The 18078-nt window shown below is 35.8% G+C and overlaps 1 protein-coding gene across 10 annotated transcripts in view; it reads right to left on the reverse strand.

The window, feature by feature from the left end:
- Positions 1–18078, reverse strand: part of SUGCT (succinyl-CoA:glutarate-CoA transferase) — a 750850-nt gene that overhangs the window by 364560 nt on the left and 368212 nt on the right. For all 10 annotated transcript variants that reach the window (XR_015553052.1, XR_015553125.1, XR_015553150.1 and 7 more), the window contains one exon: positions 3486–3588. Coding sequence is in view for 7 of the 10 variants with exons in the window: in XM_087435096.1 (XP_087291222.1) it covers positions 3486–3588 (103 nt within the window). In the remaining 3 variants the exon portion in view is untranslated. The remainder of the gene's footprint in view (positions 1–3485; positions 3589–18078) is intronic.

Below are 18078 nucleotides of genomic sequence, written 5' to 3' on the forward strand. Positions count from 1 at the left end.
TTGATTAGACATACCCCTTTTCACTTCACCAAAGTCTCATTTCCTGTGCCATATTCCAGGCCTTGTACTTCACCCAAATCAATTTTCAGTTGAACTAGCAGCTGTGCTGGCAGGGCGCACATGGAGAATCGGGCCACAGGCGCCAGCGGTGCAGTCCCACATTGGAACAGAAGTGGCCTCTTCCCTGTACCCAGGGCCAAGAAACTCCACAGCTCATCAGGGGAAAAACAAGGGAGGACACCTTAAACGGAAATCATACTTTTACAGAAAATGAAAAATAAAAGGATTTGCAGTAATCAGAAACAATGAAGGGTTGAGAAGTTCTTGGCACAGAGCTTGCAAATGCATTTTCTTAAAAAGATATTAGTTAGAGCTTTATATGTAAGCTAATGATCCCCATTCCTGAAGCTACACTGGATTTGCCTCTATCCACTAAACAAAGGTAAGTAAAAGAAGGTGTTTTTCAACAAAAATATAACCAAAAAGGGCACCATTATTAACAGAGCTACTACCGTTCAATGAGCATTTACCATCTGGCAATCCCTACTATATGCCTGTAATAAACATTACTGCATTTAACACACAACAATATAGAGAAAAGATCCTATTTCACCACTTTACCACTGAGGAAACTGAAACCTAGAAAGTTTATAAAACTGCCCAACAATTTTGACTCCATGGTCTTAACTATCATGTTATGCTTAGTCCCCTGAGTTTTCCAACCAAAGAATGTCCAGCCAGCCCTACAAATAGAGGTTGCCAGCCCCACTCAGGGATGCACAGTAGCCACTTGATCATTGGGAAAACCAATACCTTGCAGAGTCAACTCACTCATTTGCTGATTCATGCATCAACAAATTTTTATTTGTACCTGCTATTTAAGTCAATTTTGAATTTATTTTTCATGAGGGAAGAGAATTACTAAATTCATGCTAAATCCCTAGCATCTGGTACATAGTAAGTACAATAAAGGTTTCTTGAATGAACTTTCTAAGTAGTCATTTTTTAGATGTCACCTGAAGGTTGTTCTTTTTTTTAATAATTTAAAGGTATTTTTAAAAATAATTTACACTAATTTTTTAAAACACTCTGATTTTTCCACATTCTATATTCCTTTCAAAATTCAAATTTTATGGGATTCTTTCTAAAAGAACCAAACACTTCCAACCATAGGGGAAAGATGGTGCCCTTACCTCTTGTATGGAACAGTCCTCCTTACAATTGCCATAGTCATCTTTGCTCATTTTTAAAATGTAATAGTACTACATTGCTTTGTAGTCTTTCTAAAAATCCATATAAATTTTACATGTACATTTTGCTATTTAAATTCCAATGAAGAATGAAATTATATATAAAAGAGACCAACTCTACGCTTGTAACTAGGCTACAATGGTCAATAACTATCACTGTATGATTAAGAAATTTTTTTTTCTTTTTGTGAGGAAGATTGGCCCTGAGCTAACATCCGTGCCTATCTTCCTCTACTTTATATGGGACGCCGCCACAGCATGGCTTGAAAGGAGTGCGTCGGTGCGCGTCCGGGATCCGAACCCATGAACCTGGGGCCGCCGCAGCAGAGTGAGCGCACTTAACCGCTTGTGGCACCGGGCCGGGCCCTGATTAAGAATTTTTGATGTTAGAATTGTAACAATTTAGAATCTACATTTTGGAGGGTAAGAAGGCAGTTTTCAGACTTTTGGGTTAGTAGGAAAAGTTGGTATCCTGGCTTAGGTAATATCAATTTTTTCCATTTGGAAAATGGGCTAAGTACTTAAAATATGCCATAGACCAATAACAGAAATTTCTTGCAGGTCCAAAAGAGTTGAGATACAAAGATTAAAGTAATTAAACTGAACTACAAGGGAAATTTGGGAATGAAATTCCTAATTATCCTATGTTCAATCTGAACTAGCCCATAAAGGGAACAATTTTAAGAGTGTTAGGACCTTGGATCCTTGTTCATCAAAGCCTGAAAAACAGGTAACATTAGAATACATCTAATGATTTTTAAATAATATTCTTTCCTTTGGTGCCTTTACCTCTGATGAAACACAGGTGGGGCAACAGAAATGGCGATGGAAAAACTCTCAGGAATTATCTCTAGAGAAATGTGTCCTCAAATTGAGTTAAACGTGAAGTCCTACACACCTCAGTACCACTTTGAAGCAGGGAAGTAATGGTAAAACCCACTCATTCCCCCACAGCAGCTTAAAGGCAAAGTTTGGCCTCATTCAAAGTTATTAAGTGAGAAGACTAGCCCTTTAGTCTACCACATTCAGAGTGTGTATACACTGCTCCCCATGGCAAGGAATCACCAGGCATTAATCCACTGATGATGGGGGGACCCTTTCACATAAACTCAGTATGTATCAAGTGGGCCCCCTCATCAAATACTTATTGACCATTGTTTTATTATGAACAAAACTTTGCCATACTCACAATCTCGGCAGAAAAATAGCACAAAGTAGAATTCTTAAATTCATTCACTTTTTTTTTCCTCCAGTAAATATCATAACCATTGAATTAAATGCATTTCAATTCTCTTTTAAAAAAATATTCACGTAAGACAAAGGTATCAAAGTTAAAGAGTTAGGTCAATTTTCAACAAAGTTTTCCTCCCTTAAAAATGTGTATTCCATTTTCAATAATTCATTTCAAAGAAAAAATCTGCTACCATATAAATAAAAAGAATTTTAAAAACCCTATAATTCTGAAATACTGGAAACTGACAAGATATGTGAATAATCATAGTGAAAGCTTCACAGAAAAATGGAGTTCCTGTACTTTGGGGGATTAATATGTAAATCTGAAAAATGGTAAATTGCTTGCAGTGATAGTGATTAAAGTAATAAAAATCACAACTTATTATATTGACATCATCTAAAAATAATCATTTGAACAACATTACAGAAGAAATGTTTTTTCAGGTGATCCTTATCCTGTGCCCCGAGAAGGAGCCAGTAAGCAATGTACAGCACAAATCTCTATTCAAGTACAAGTTATTCTTCATGAATAATGCAAATTAATCAAAGTATATAGAAATCTCTCATTTGCAGAATTAACTATGACCTGCTTTATACATTTTAAGATAGCCATATGATGAGAGGTGGACTACCACTGTGAAAGTTCTCAAATTTCTTTCTACAGAGAATGATCTCTGAGTGCCTGACCTCGCCCTCTAAATTGTCTATATTTCTATTTTTCAGGAAAAACAAATGTTCTGACCTTGGAAACTTTAAGAAGAAGCTGCTGAAGAAATATGTTAGATCTGATAGACATGAAAGTATGATTGTAGACAGCCAGTTCTAAATTCTAATTCTTTTTATTTCAGACCCACAGTTTAACGCAACAGTAAAAAAAACATTATGTGACTTAAGCTCAAGACCAACAGCTAAAGTACATTTATATGAATCAATCTGGATAGAAAAGGGAGGCAAATTCTTGTGTTTTTAACCACAATGTATTAAAAACTCCAAAAAACAAACCTGGGGTTCTGCAAATACATTCTTCATGTTGTTGATTGGGCCATACGGGACCCCACTGCCTTCAAAGAGGTATAACCACTTACTGGTCATTTCTTCTTCAAACCTAGAAACAGACCAAAAAAGCATGCATTTTTATTTATTTTTGTGTGTGTGTGTGAGGAGATCAGCCCTGTGCTAACATCTGCCAATCCTCCTCTTTTTTTGCTGAGGAAGACTGGCCCTGGGCTAACATCCCTGCCCATCTTCCTCCACTTTATACGGGACGCCGCCATAGCATGGCTTGCCAAGCAGTGCGTTGGTGCGCGCCCGGGATCCGCACTGGTGAACCCCAGGCCGCTGCAGCGGAGCGCACGCACTTAACCGCTTGCGCCACTGGGTCGGCCCCAAGCATGCATTTTTAGACTCTAAAGAATGTAACACAACTTTTTTTCTCATGTGGCCCTCTTTCAAAGCAACCAATAATAACAAAAATATGTTTTTTAGACTTTCTTTGCTCCTAGTTTTGAGAGACTGTTGCCTATATGAAAGGACTTGAATTGCTCTGTAGTGCTAAGAATATCCACCCAGCTCCCATTGTTTGAAAATCTACCATTAGAGACATAATTCCTCCCATTTCTGTACCTATGTACTTTTTGACAGAGAGTCCCTTGGAGAAGAGAGATTATGTGGAAAATGGTATTAATTGAGTTACAAATGTGGTATTGAGCACTTTATGAATATAATAATAATATCATTCCAATTTTGAGCATGATGTCATTGTGCAAAGTGTTTTTTAAGTCTCAGGCATAGTATATCAGGTTAAGGTAGACACTGATGTACTAAATTATTCCTCAAAACAAAAAATAAATCAACGTAGTTGTTTTAAAAGAAAACTGTACATTTTACCTCCATTACATTAAAGTACATCAGAATTAAAAGCTACAAACCATTGGCCTTTTAAAAACAGCCTTAGGTACTTATTTATTTGTATTGTGGTTTACTAATCAGAAAAAATCTAGACATGTAAAGACTGATATCTCAGTTTAGTCAACAACACTCAAATTCATCCAAGTCCTTTACTCCTGTTTTCTTTTTAGTATAATTTAAAATTGGACTTCGCAGACATAAAAGCTTATTTGACTTACTTTATTTTCTCTATTAGGTCTTGAGGAAAGGGGATCTAATTCACTAATGAGATTTACTGTTTTATATTTCTTCTCTGTTAAGACAGTGAACACAGAAACAAAATCTGGGATTCTTAAAGACAACTTAACAATCATAGTTTGTAATATATGAAGAATTTTAGAATTGCTAATTGTTAAGTAGCAAACTATTTTTAGATAAGTCATAAACTAGGTGAAAAGAGATTTTTAAAATTCATTAACTAAAGTAGATTATTGGCAGCAAGTAAAATGCTTCACTAATATGGAAAGACTATTGGAAATATAGTAGAAATACTTAGTATTCATGGAATTCTATTCAACTCTCTTATACATAGCTAGAATTAATCTCATATCTGCAGATTCCATGGGAAATTATACTAGAGAAATTCATTTCTTTTACCATTAAAAAAAGTGTAAAACAGTGTCAATATTTTGAGGACAGTTCTCCAACTGTCATCTAATAGATAAAAAGAAAAAAACAGAGGAAATTTGAATTAATGTATTCTCTAACAGACTACTATATAAACAATAATGTTCAATCATATAAATTTTTACATAAAAATATGGTAAAAGTTTTTAATTAAGGTAGTATTACATTTCACTAGGAATATAATTAATCCTACTCACATCCACTTATTCTACAACCACCTAGAGAGTGCCTATTATATACCAGGCATTCATTATTGTCTTTAAATACAATGCCTTCCCTTTTCTCTCCATTATGATGAATAAATATTTTTCATTATACATTTTAATTACAGCTCAGTAATGTTAACTATCTCTACTTATACACGATAAAATACCTCATTTCTAAATATCGGAAAATATTCTTTCATGGAAACACCACGATGCAAAGTTAAATGTCTTGCATTAATCGAGTCTTCACATCCATGTTTTCTTTCCAATGACTGTTAAAGTCATCTCTTGGCCAAGATTTCCTAAGGTATATAGATAGACAGATAGACAGATAGATAGATAGATGATAGATACATAGATAGATACATAGATAGATAGATATTCCCAGAATGATATGTGCTGAAAGAATAAAAGAGATACTTTGAACCTGGAGCCTTTTCAATCCGGGTGTCAATTATTTAAGTTTTCATAAACAGAGTGTTATAATAGTCTGATAGATTTTCAAGACAAGTGAATTTATCACCACTGGATTCACCCAAGTGTCCTGAAAGATCTGCACAGAAAATGCATGTCAATATCCAAACAAACCTATAGCTGCAGGCTCGCCAAAAGAAAACTCAGGGGAATAGTTGAAGTTTTAGTATTTATATAAGCTTTTCACCACTGGGCAAAAGAGAGGGATTTATTTCATGTTATGGACAACAACGGATGCACTTTGGAAACGAGAGTGGGGAGAGGCAGCGTCTGGAGCTGCAGCAGTGACCACTGTTTGTGTATCTGCGTGGGTGTGGGCGTGGAAGTGTTCATAAATGCCTTAAACTCAGTCAGTCAGAGACAGAACATCACTGCATTCCGCTGCTCCCAGAGGACACATCCATCATTTTCTTCTGAAAATCTATCTCTTGATCTAAATCTGATGTGGAATCTTTTCCTTTACCTATGCAAAAAGCTGTAAGCACATGTTTTTATTAACCACAAAAATTCTGCTAAAAAAAAATAGAAGGAGCTGATCTAAATCACTCAGGGCAACACAATCCTGAAGATAAGACAAGAAGGATGTCCCTAGAGCCGGCTTAGTCAGCTTCGAAGCTACAGCCTCCTCTGGAAAGTTACTCGGAGACTCACAAAACAATTCAGACTTAAATGTGAACTTACTAAATCAACCCATATATTTAAGTCTAGATTTTTGTTGAATTCACTTGATGCTGGAATGGGTATTGTTAATCAGATAGCATCATTTAGGTAGATGAAACACTGCTGCATAAAGATGGACTTGAGTTTAAATTCCTTAACATCAAAATTTAACTTAAAAAACAAGCAAAAACCTCTCCTCTTTACAGAATGGATTAAAGTTGCAGCCTAATCCAACACCAGAGAGAAACTAATAAGAGATCCAGGCCATGACTGCAGGAGTTGGAAATAATTGTAACATTGATGATAATTATATGCTGGTCATTAAATTGTCTGGTGTATATTTTGTAGATTTTATCCTCACAAGCACATTATAAGGTAAGTATTATCCTCATATGACCAATAGGAAACTCAGGTTTGGAGAAATTAACTTGCTCAAATTCACATAGCTTGTTTTCCCCCAACTTTTTTGAGGTATGATTGACAAAAATCATATATATTTTGTGTGTACAACATAATTTTTAAAGGAGTGCAATGTGATGATTTAATACATGTATACATTGTAACATGATTACCATAATAAAGTTAATTAACACATTCATCACCTCATAGTTACCATTTTTTGTGTGTGTGGTGAGAACACAAGATTTACTCTCAGCAAATTTTAAGTATACAACATGGTATTACCTATCTATAATCAGCAGGCTGTATATTAGATTCTCAGAACCTATTAATCTTAAAACTGAAAGTTTGTATCCTTTGAACAATATCTCCTCATTTCCCCCACACCCTAACCCCTGGGAACCACCGTTCTATACTCTGGTTCTATAAGTCTGACTTTTTTTAGATTCCACACATAAGTGAGATCATGCAGTATTTGTATTTCTGTCTCTGGCTTATTTCACTCAGCACTAAGATGCATCTTCACTTCTATCCTATATACCTCAAGATATATATCCTTATGTTAATACTCATTCATTCATTCCTGATGCTTTTAGCAAGAGTTTGTTTTGTACCAGCCATGGGGATTACAACAATAAAAAAGACAATCCCTGTATTCAGAGACCATACTGTCTAATGGAGAACATAGCTATGGAAATTGATGAATTATAGTGCAGAAGCTGAGACAAAAATATGAATGGACAGCTTACAGTTGAAGCACCAAAGAGGGAGACTTGAACTGGACCTGGTGAGTCAGGAAACCGTTCAAAATCAAGGTGACATTTGAGCCAGGTGTTGAAGGATGTTAGAATTTTCCATGTGAAAGATGGGAAGAAAGATCTTCCAGGCAGAGAGAGCAATGTGTACAAAGACCCAACCTGGAAAGAATCTGAAATCTTCTGTCCCCTGAGTGGCAAAAGATGAAATGAGAAAGGGAGGTTAAAACCAGAGTGCAAGGCATCTTGTCTGCTAAGCCAAGGATATTCAATTTCTGCTGGCAATGAGGAACCCAGAGAGGTCTTTCAGCAGGGGACTGACATAATCAGCATTCATAGAAAGAATGTAAGGATATATATGCAACTAAAAACAAAGAAACTTGACAAGAGGCAACATACTCTTTTCCTCTGATGCATCTTAAATCTGCCTCTCTATCAATATCTCCCATATTATTGTCAATGATAAAGAAGTTTCTATTTGAAAAAAAAAGTTTTCTTGACATTCTTACCCCTTTTTGTTACTATCCTATTCATCTGTTTCCAATCTATCATTACTGCTTGAGCCTCTGAAATCTGACTTGGTCACCAATCTCTTTCCTTACTCAATCTCCAAGGGTCTCCAGTGACCACCTGTCAAATCCAATATTCTTTTCATAATCCTCATCCTACCCGCTCTCTGTGCAGTGTTTGGCGCTGTTGACTATCCTATCTTTAGGTCCTATGATTCTATACCTTCTTGGATTTTTAATACCTCTTTGGTCATTTCTGTTTCTTTTATTAATTCTTTTATCTTTTTCTTCTAGTCCCAATATTCTTTGTTCTCTTTTACTGATCTGAGTAATCCTATCATCTCTCTGCAGATGGCACCCGAATCCAGATTTCTAGCCTTGACTTTCCCCAAGTTCCCTTTTCCTAGTTAGCATGGAATATTTCCACTCAGATGCACTATCATCCCCATAAACACAACATGCTCATGGATGACTAAGATTTCCATTTCCCCCATAAACCTCATATTCCTCCCTTGCCTGAACTTACACCCTTGGCTAAATCTGGAACTCTTTCTTTTCATCACTTCTTATAACTTATACCTAATTGTCCCATAGTCCTTAACTTTTCAAAAGTTAAGTTTTATTCCTCTCTTCCCACTGTTACTATCACAGTTCAGGCCATTGATTCTTCACACTTGGACTATGACAATAGTTGATTAAAAACTTATTGCCTCCAATCTTCCTCTTCTCAATAAATCTTGAATTTTAGATATGTCTCAAATCTGTCCAACTATCTCCTTCCCTAGGATTACTATCTTCTCTCACACTAGAGAAACATACTCTTTCTTGACTGTTATCTCCCCATAACTTAGAACATAGTTGGCACTCAATATTTGCTGAATGAATGAATATATGATTATCTGGGAAGAATAAGAGGGTTTCAATCACATTAGTTTGAATTAGTGGGGTGAATTATTTTCTTCTAAAGCCTTGCTGAGACCAGGTTTATTTAGACACTGATATTGGGAGAAGGAATACAATTTGAGGCTCTTAGGTTTAAATGTAATATCACAGCATCTCTTCTTCCTTCTTCTTCTACACTGATCTCTAAATTCTGCATAAAAGTATGTCTTATGGAAAATAAATTTCACGTTCTCAACAACTAACTTACAAACAAATGCTTAAAACATAATGTTTCAATTTAGGGACTGCTTATGTTATCCAGAGAACCATAAGATCTCAGGAATTCAAGGGACCTTAAAAATCGTCTATTGTTTTCTATGATCCTACAAAATCATCATATTATGTATATTAAAAATATTTTTTGTAATAGGGAACACGCTGGCAGTCTGGTTACTGGAAGTATTCAAACACAGGAAGTGTGCTATGACAGAAAATGCAAGAGATATGGATAGATTTGGATTTGAGTCACAGCCCAGGCACCTCTTACCTATATGACCTTAACAAAAATATCAGTTAATAACATTCACAATTTTTCAAATCAAAGCAACCATTTATTAAACATTTACCAAGTACAAGGCTCTGTGCTAATATGTTACATGCATTATTTTATTTAATTCTCACAATAATTCTGTGAGATAGGTACCATAATTATGCTCATTTTAAAGATAAGCAAACTAAGGTTTAGAGAGTTTAAATAACCTTTTTAAGTCATATCAACATTAAGTAGCCAAGCTGGAAGTCTATCCTGGGTCCAAAGCCCATGTGTTCACCACCACTTTCCACTGTTTGACTCTGGGCAGCAAAGTCCAGGAGAGCAGACCAGACAAAACTCTGTGAGTGATGTGCTGCTGAAGACCAGTCCCACAGGGGGCTTAAAAAGGAGTACTTCAAGTCCAGTATCTTGGTGCTACTGTTAACTGAGAGCCTTTTATATAGTAGGCACCACAAGAGATATTTTGCATATATTATTTCCAGTCCTCATAATCCTATAAAGTGAGTTTTATGACTCTCATGATTAAGGAAACTAAGTCATAGAGAAGTACGATAGGGAAGTGTATGGATCAGAAGGCTCAAATCTATCAGCTGAGGGGGTCTTGAACTGGTCTTTCTCTATGCTCATTCAATAGGGTAGACCTGAGAGAAGTCAGCATCAACCCAATCAAATCTAGTACATGGTGCCACCCTTAGGCCATTGGCAATTGAGCTACTGTTTGCCCCCAGGAGTTGGTGGGGAGAGGGAGGTTAACTCTGTACTGAGTGCGTTACCTGGGCTCCATCTATTCCTGACTTCTTTCCCACTGACCATTGATCAACCCTATGGTCCCATAATGTCTCATATTGGCCACCATTTTCCAATCTGATCCTTTCAAGAATTCTATGAGAAAGGACAAAGTATCCTTATTTTGAAGATGAAAAAATTGAAGCATAATTGGCAGTCACACTCAAATCTCTGCATTCAGAACTCATCTCACTATATACTGCTGCCATTTATAAAAGAAAATCAACAAATAAATCAATAAGTAAAATTTATTGAAAAGATAAGACTGACGTTTAATCCTAATCTCACCCAGCTTTGTGACCATGGATAAGCTGTTTAACTTCTCTGAGCTCCAATTTTCTCATTATTATAAGTAATAATTAGTTAAATTGCTTAGTGTAGCAGCTAGCACATAGTAAGTATCCAATAAATGGTATTTACTTAGTAGTAGTGTCACTTATAATAAAAATAAATACAATAATAAAATAAGTCTATAATTGCAAATCCAAAGAGGGAATTTTAACAATTTATATAGCAGGTCTTGTTTATTGTTGATCATCTCTCAGATATTTTATGGTTATAAAAGTGTAAGCATATATATATCAAATCACTATGTTGTACACCTAAAACTAATACAATGTTATATGTCAATTATACCTCAACAAAAAAAATATATTAAAAAATTTTTAAAGATAGAAAGTCTAAGTTTCTGGGACTCCTAAAATGTATTCATATGTCACTTCATTATTGTTTGTTTCTGTTTCTAGAAAATATCAGTGTTTGTACTAGAGCTTCTAGGGGATCGGTCTTCATTACACTTGAAAATCCCTTGGTATGGAGTGACTATGCAGAGATTTCAAGCTAGGCAGGGAATAATAAAGCAGGCTAACAACCAGCATAGCTGAGGCAATTTAAAGAGGTACCATAAATATAGCTTGTGGAGAGGCCCATCTTATCTTTTTGTCTCATCCTAATGGTTAAGACTAAGTCCAAAGTCTTAGTTCCTGCCAAGAATGAAAGAGAATGCCTGCTGGGGGTCATGCTGTGTCCATATCTGGATGGGGCTCATCTCCCTAAGAGGCCCCCAGGTGCCCCTAGACAAAATCTGGTGACTTAAAAGTCAATGGCAGGGCCGGCTCTGTGGCTTAGCGGTTAAGTGCGCGCGCTCTGATGCTGGCGGCCCGGGTTCGGATCCCGGGAGCGCCCCGAGGCACCGCTTCTCCGTCCAACGCGAGGCCGAGTCCCACGTACAGCAACTAGAAGGATGTGAACCTATGACATACAACTATCTACTGGGGCTTTGGGGGGGAAAAAACTGAATAAATAAAATCTTTAAAAAAAAAAAAAAAAAGTCAATGGCAGCAACTTGGAGCAAATAAAAGGTTTCCTTTACCCTTATCTCCTGCTACACTTTGTGAGATGCTCAAAGACACTTTCTTCCATAATTTTCAGAGGTCCTTGAACAGAGAATAGGACAAAGCTTGTGGCAAAAGTGAAATCATGTCCCTCTCAGTTTCATGAATTTTTCCCCACTTTTGGGTCAGAACAGAAAAGTATTTACGGATGAACTATATATGGAGACTCTGTGATAAGACTCGAAATCTCTGATCCTCTCAACCATTTTTCCGATATAAAACTTCAGAACTCCAAAAATGTAGGTTATTTTCGGGGTCTAGATAGTTGTCTTTTCAGAGAAGTTTTATATGAAAATCCAGATGTAACATACTAACATATTAGAATATGACTTCATGTTACAAAAGCATTCTTCAATTCACACAATGACATGCTCATATAATTGAAAATATGAATCACTTTGCAAAAAAATTTCATATATTTATGCATAAGTAAAGATGTATACCTGTCTTGTAGCTATACTGTAATCTCTATGGTAGAGTTGCTGATATGCCAACTACAGTGTCCTGAAAATAAGTATCGATATTTGTATACCCAAAACCCATAATCTTTTTACATTTGCACACATTAGTTCTATCCCCTTACACAAAGAAATATAACTACAGTCGTGGATTTCTCTTTTAGACCATGAGGGTGTCTCTATAGGATAGTGGAGAGAAAGATCTCTTAACACACAACCTTCCTGATATACAGAAGACTAGCTCCAGAATGCTGTGCCTTTCAACTGCAAATAATTTTGTGAAAAACCTAGAAAGCAAATATCTTGCAGAGACTTAACAAAAACAATGGAGAATTGCAAAATACATTACACCGTAAGCCAGTAAGAACTGAATATAACGTTGGAAAGACATGCTGTCCACATAATATAAAAGTTTTTGGAAGAGTTTATCTCATTATCATAGCAATGCTTCACAAAGATTTTCAAAAGAAAATTCAGGAATATTATCCACTAGAGTTAGTTTTTAAATTATTAAATTTATTTTTTATTTTACTCTTGTGAAATATTTCAAACATGCCAAAAACTGTAGGTATAAAAAACTATACAAAATAAAATAATATAAATACTTATGTCCCCTCACCCACCCACATTGTTAAAATGTTAGCACCATAGCTTATTTCCATCATATCTTTAAGGATCAAAATGTTACAAACACAGGTGAAGCCTCTTTTGTACCTCTCCTCGATCTTATTCCCTTTTTCCTTCTCCTCAGAAGTAACCACCATCCTAAAGTTCGCATGCATCTCTCTGTTCATGTTACTGTATTTCTATCACATAGGTGTGTGTCTTTGGATTAATCTATAAGCAATATAAAGTATCATATTGTGTGTTTTTAAACTTTATGCTGCAACTTGCTTTTCTTATTGGACATTTTATTTTCAAGATATATCCATATTCATATATACAGATTTGGCTCATTCATTTTATCCACTGGACACATTCCTGTGTAAATATTCCACAATTTATCTTTTCTCCTACTACTAATGGTCTGCTGTTTCCAGTTTCTTACTACTACACACAATGCTTCAATGGAACCTTATGCATTTCTCTGTTTATTCAAATAAGATTGACTCCCTAAGGTATATATTGATAAGTAGAATTGCTGAGTCATAAAGCAGGCACATCATTAGCTGTATTAGATTTTGCCAAATTGTTCTCCAAAGTGCTTGATGACAATTTCTGCTTCTACTATGCTCCATATTCTCACCAACTTTTCTTATTGTCAGACTCAAGTTTTGCCAATCTGATAGAGTTGGAATGGTATCTCATGGTTACTTTAAGTTGCATTTCTCACAACTGGAGAAATTAAACATCTTTTCATAAGCCTAAAGGCTATTAGACTTTTTTTTTCCTTTTCTTTCTTTCTTCTTCATATCTTTTGTCCATTTCTCAGTTGAACTGCTTTTTTTTTTTTTAATTTTTATTTTTTTACCACAAAGCCCCAGTAGATAGTTGTATGTCACAGTTGCACAGCCTTCTAGTTGCTGTATGTGGGACGCAGCCTCAGCATGGCCGGAGAAGTGGCGAGTCGGTGCGCGCCCGGGGTTCGAACCCGAGCCACCAGTGGCGGAGCACGCGCACTTAACCGCTAAGCCACAGGGCCGGCCCCTGAACTGCTTTTCTTTTCTTACTGATTTATAAGAATATTTGCATAGTCTAGATACAAATCCTTTATCAGTTATATGCATTTCAAATTTCTTCTTCTAGACTATAGCTTGTCTTTTAGCTTTATTTACTTTTCATACAGAAGTTATTAATCTAAATGTAGACAATTATGATTCTTGTCCTTTAAGGTTTTTGTTTTCATACTGGTTTAAAAAGTAGTATCTAGCTCATAAGCTTGTCATGAGGAATTAAATGAATTAATACTTTAAAGGTGTTTAGAACAGTGCATGGTACACGTAAGTGCTACCTAAATGCTAAATAAATAAAACTACACTAACATTTCTGGGGAGGCAAACTGTTGGCAGGGAGGGGGAAGAAACTAGAATAGAAGTTTTGGAAACAAAAATTTGGTACAGGGCTACATTCCATAAATGCAGTGCCTATAGGAAATGTCTCTTAGGACAAATCTGAGTCAACCCAAACCAAATCAATGGGATTTCATCAGATCCAGGCTAGAGTCTACAATGCATTAACTATAAACAGGCCTGTGACACTTCTATAACCCACAGAGAAACAGCTGGAATTTGTTGGTCGGCATTTCTACCGTAAACAGAATCACAGATTTAATATTTCCTGTAATTTCCTCAGACCTATTTCCTCTTAGGAATTTATTTCTACATATTACTGATAAATTATGGTTAAAGTTATCCTCTTTTCTCCCCTAGCATTCACTAGCTCTCTAGCTTGTCTGCATGTTAATTCACAGGCCACACAAAAGACAAAGTCCATCCAGAGAATCCAGTCACTCACTGCCTTCTAGGTCAGGGTCACCCAGGACTTTCCATACAACTTGCTCTTAAACACATTGAGACACTTACCAGGCTGAGCAGCCACTATGTCTTAAGACTCACACTAATTATTACCACATTAATAATTCTGGTCCATACATAATGATCATTCACAGTTCAGAAACATATTCTATTTTGTACAGATTTTAAATGAAGTGTGGGTTTGACCTGACCAGCACCGCTGTGACTGTCCATATAGTCCAAGCAGCATCATTGCAAACATGCTATGGGAAAGTTGCCCACATTGCCAAGGTCCAGTAATACCTCACACCACGGCTCCTCATACTAAAAAATAAGGCTCTTGAATCAAGATCTCTTTGTGAAGAACTACGAGTAAAGCAATATCTAATTGTTGTAGAAAAATATATTTAAATATTAACAGGCACACACAAAAAAATAAAATCAACTATGACCTTACCACACAGAAATAATTTTGGTTTATACATATCCTTTAGCATTTTTGTATGCATATATATTTTCAAACATTTAAATGTGATCACAATGGGTTTTATTTCCCTTTTTAGTGTGTTAAAATGCACATTTAAAATTTATCATCTTAACTATTTTTAAGTGTACAGTTGAGTGGTATTAAACACATTCACATTGTGGTGCAGCCATCACCACCATCCATTCCCATAAGTCTTTTCATCTTATAAAACTAAAACTCTATATTTATCAAACAATAACTCCCCATTCTTCCCCTCCCCTGGCCCCTGGCAACCACCATTACATTTTATGTCTCTATGGTTTTTTTGTGTGTTAGCCCTGAGCTAACATCTGTTGCCAATTCTCCTCTTTTTTGCTGAGGAAGATTGACCCTGGGCTAACACCCATGCCCATCTTCCTCTACTTTATATGGGACGCTGCCACAGCATGGCTTGACAAGCAGTGCGTCAGTCCACGCCCAGGATCCAAACCTGCGAACCCCAGGCCACCAAAGCAGAGTGTGCGAACTTAACTGCTATGCCACTGGGCTGGCGCCTTGACTACTCTAAGCACCTCTTATAAGTGGAATCATATAGTATTTGTCTTTTTGTGACTGACTTAATTTATTTAGCATAACATCTTCAAGGTTCATCCATATTGTAGCATATTGCAGAATTTCCTTTCTTTTTAAGGCTGACTAAAAATTACAAAATATTGCTGAAAGAAATTAAAGAAGACATAAATAAATGAAAACATGTCCCATGTTCACAGATTGGAAGACTTAATATTGTTAAAATGTCAATATTACTCAAAGCCATCTACAGATTCAGTGTAATTCCTATTGAAATCCCAATGCTGTTTTTTGCAGAAATGGAAAAACCCATTCTAAAACGCATATGAAATCTCAAGGGACCCCAAATAGCCAAAACAATTCTGAAAAAGAAGAACAAAACTGAGGGCTCACACTTACTGATTTCAAAACTTACTACAAAGCTACAGTAATCAAAACAGTGTAGTATTGGCATAAAGACAGACATATAGACTAATGGAATAATAGAGAGCCCAGAAATAAACCCTCACATTTACAGTCAGATGATTTTTGACAAGGGTGCCAAGACCATTCAATGAGGGAAAAGACAGTTTTTTCAACAAAAGGTGCTGGGGAAACTATATATCCACATGCAAAAGAATAAAGTTGGACTCTTACCTAACACCATATACAAAAATTAACTCAAATGGACCAAGGACCTAAACGTAAGACCTAAAACAATAAAACTCTTAGAAGAAAACATAGGACAATAGCTTCACAACATTGGTTTGGCAATGATTTCTGGGATATGACACCAAATGCACAGATAACAAAAGAAAAAATAGACAAATTGGACTTCACGAAGATTTTAAAAATCTGTACATCAAAAGACACTATTCATAGAGTGAAAAGGTAACGCACAGAATGGGAGAAAATATTTGCAATTTATATATCTGATAAGGGATTAATATCCAGAATATACAGAGAACTCCAAAAACTCAACAACAACAAAAAACTTGATTCAAAATGGGCAAAGGACTTGAATAGACATTGCTCCAAAACACATGAAAAGATGCTTAACATCACTAATCATTAGGGAAATACAAATCAAAACTACAATGGGATACCACCTCACACCCATTAGGATGGCTACTATCAAAAAAACAGAAAACAAGTGTTGGTGAGGATGTGGAGAAATTGGAACTTTTTTGCATTGTTGGTGGGAATGTAAAATGGTACAGCCACCTGGAAAACAGTACAAAGGCTCCTCAAAAAATTAAAAATAGAATTACCATATGACCCCACAATTCCAATTCTGAACATATACCCAAAAGAATTGAAAGCAGAGTCTCAAAGAGATAATTTGTACACCCATGTTCATGACAGCGTTATTCACAATAGCTAAAACCTGGAAGCAACCCAAGTGTCCACCGATTGATGAATGGATCACAATGTTTGTAACCACCTAAAATTTGGCAAGCATACATCTATGTCAAGAAATAGTTACCTATTATGGCATTTGGATATTTATGTTCTATTTTCCCAAGGTATGTGAATATTGCTTCAATAAACATTCTTGCAGCTAGATTTCTATACATGATCTTATTTTCTTAGGATCTGTTCTTAGAAATGGAAATCCTTTAAATGTGCATAATTTTAAAATATTTTTATATTTGTTCATTGAATAAGTATTTGTCAAGTTCCTACTAAGTGCTAGGCACTGTCTAGAGTTACAGCAGTGGACAAAACAGATGAACATCCTCATCTCCATAGAGCTTGCCTAGAGGGGGGGATAAATAAGTAAAATCCATATTATTTGTGGAAGTGCTATGAAGAAAAATAAAGCAGAAAATAAACCCCTTCCATGAGGAGTCGCACCTTTTAATAGGATGACCTAAAAGGTCTCAGTGAGAAGAATAAATGTTGTCAAATGCATTGAATAAGCAGTTTCGCTCACAGAAACTAGGTATGACCATTTTTAACATTTGATTTGATTTTTCTCTATTTGGTAGGCAAAAGAAAAAGGCATCTCATTAATTACTAATGCTTTTGGTTATGTGTATATCTTGTTCTGTAAAATGCCTGATTATATTCTTTGGACAATTTTCTATTAGGCTTTCCTTTTTCTCATTAATGTGTAAAGGTTCTTTTTATATTAATTTGTAATTTATATTGTCTGTTTTTATGTGGAGATTTGGGAAGATCGAAAAACTATGCTACCACTGCCACTACCACCTTCCAAGAAGTTCAAGAGTATTATTTTCAAGAAATTTGGAGACGCTGCCTTAGAAGACTTGCTAGTCAAGTGTCATTTTGAACTCAAAAGACACTCATTTATAATTCAGTTTTCATTCTTTTTCCTGGCCAAGCTAAACTTTTTATCTCCTGACCAACAGACATCTTTTCATTATTTGCTTCCAGTCTTGCACTGGGTTAAAAGGTATCACTCTAGTGAGTTATGAGGTCCATGTCTTCTAGTCACTTAAAATACACATTTA

Source organism: Ceratotherium simum, chromosome 1 (genome assembly GCF_057802395.1).
Source record: "Ceratotherium simum simum isolate JZ-2026a chromosome 1, ASM5780239v1, whole genome shotgun sequence".
Taxonomy (NCBI): domain Eukaryota; kingdom Metazoa; phylum Chordata; class Mammalia; order Perissodactyla; family Rhinocerotidae; genus Ceratotherium; species Ceratotherium simum.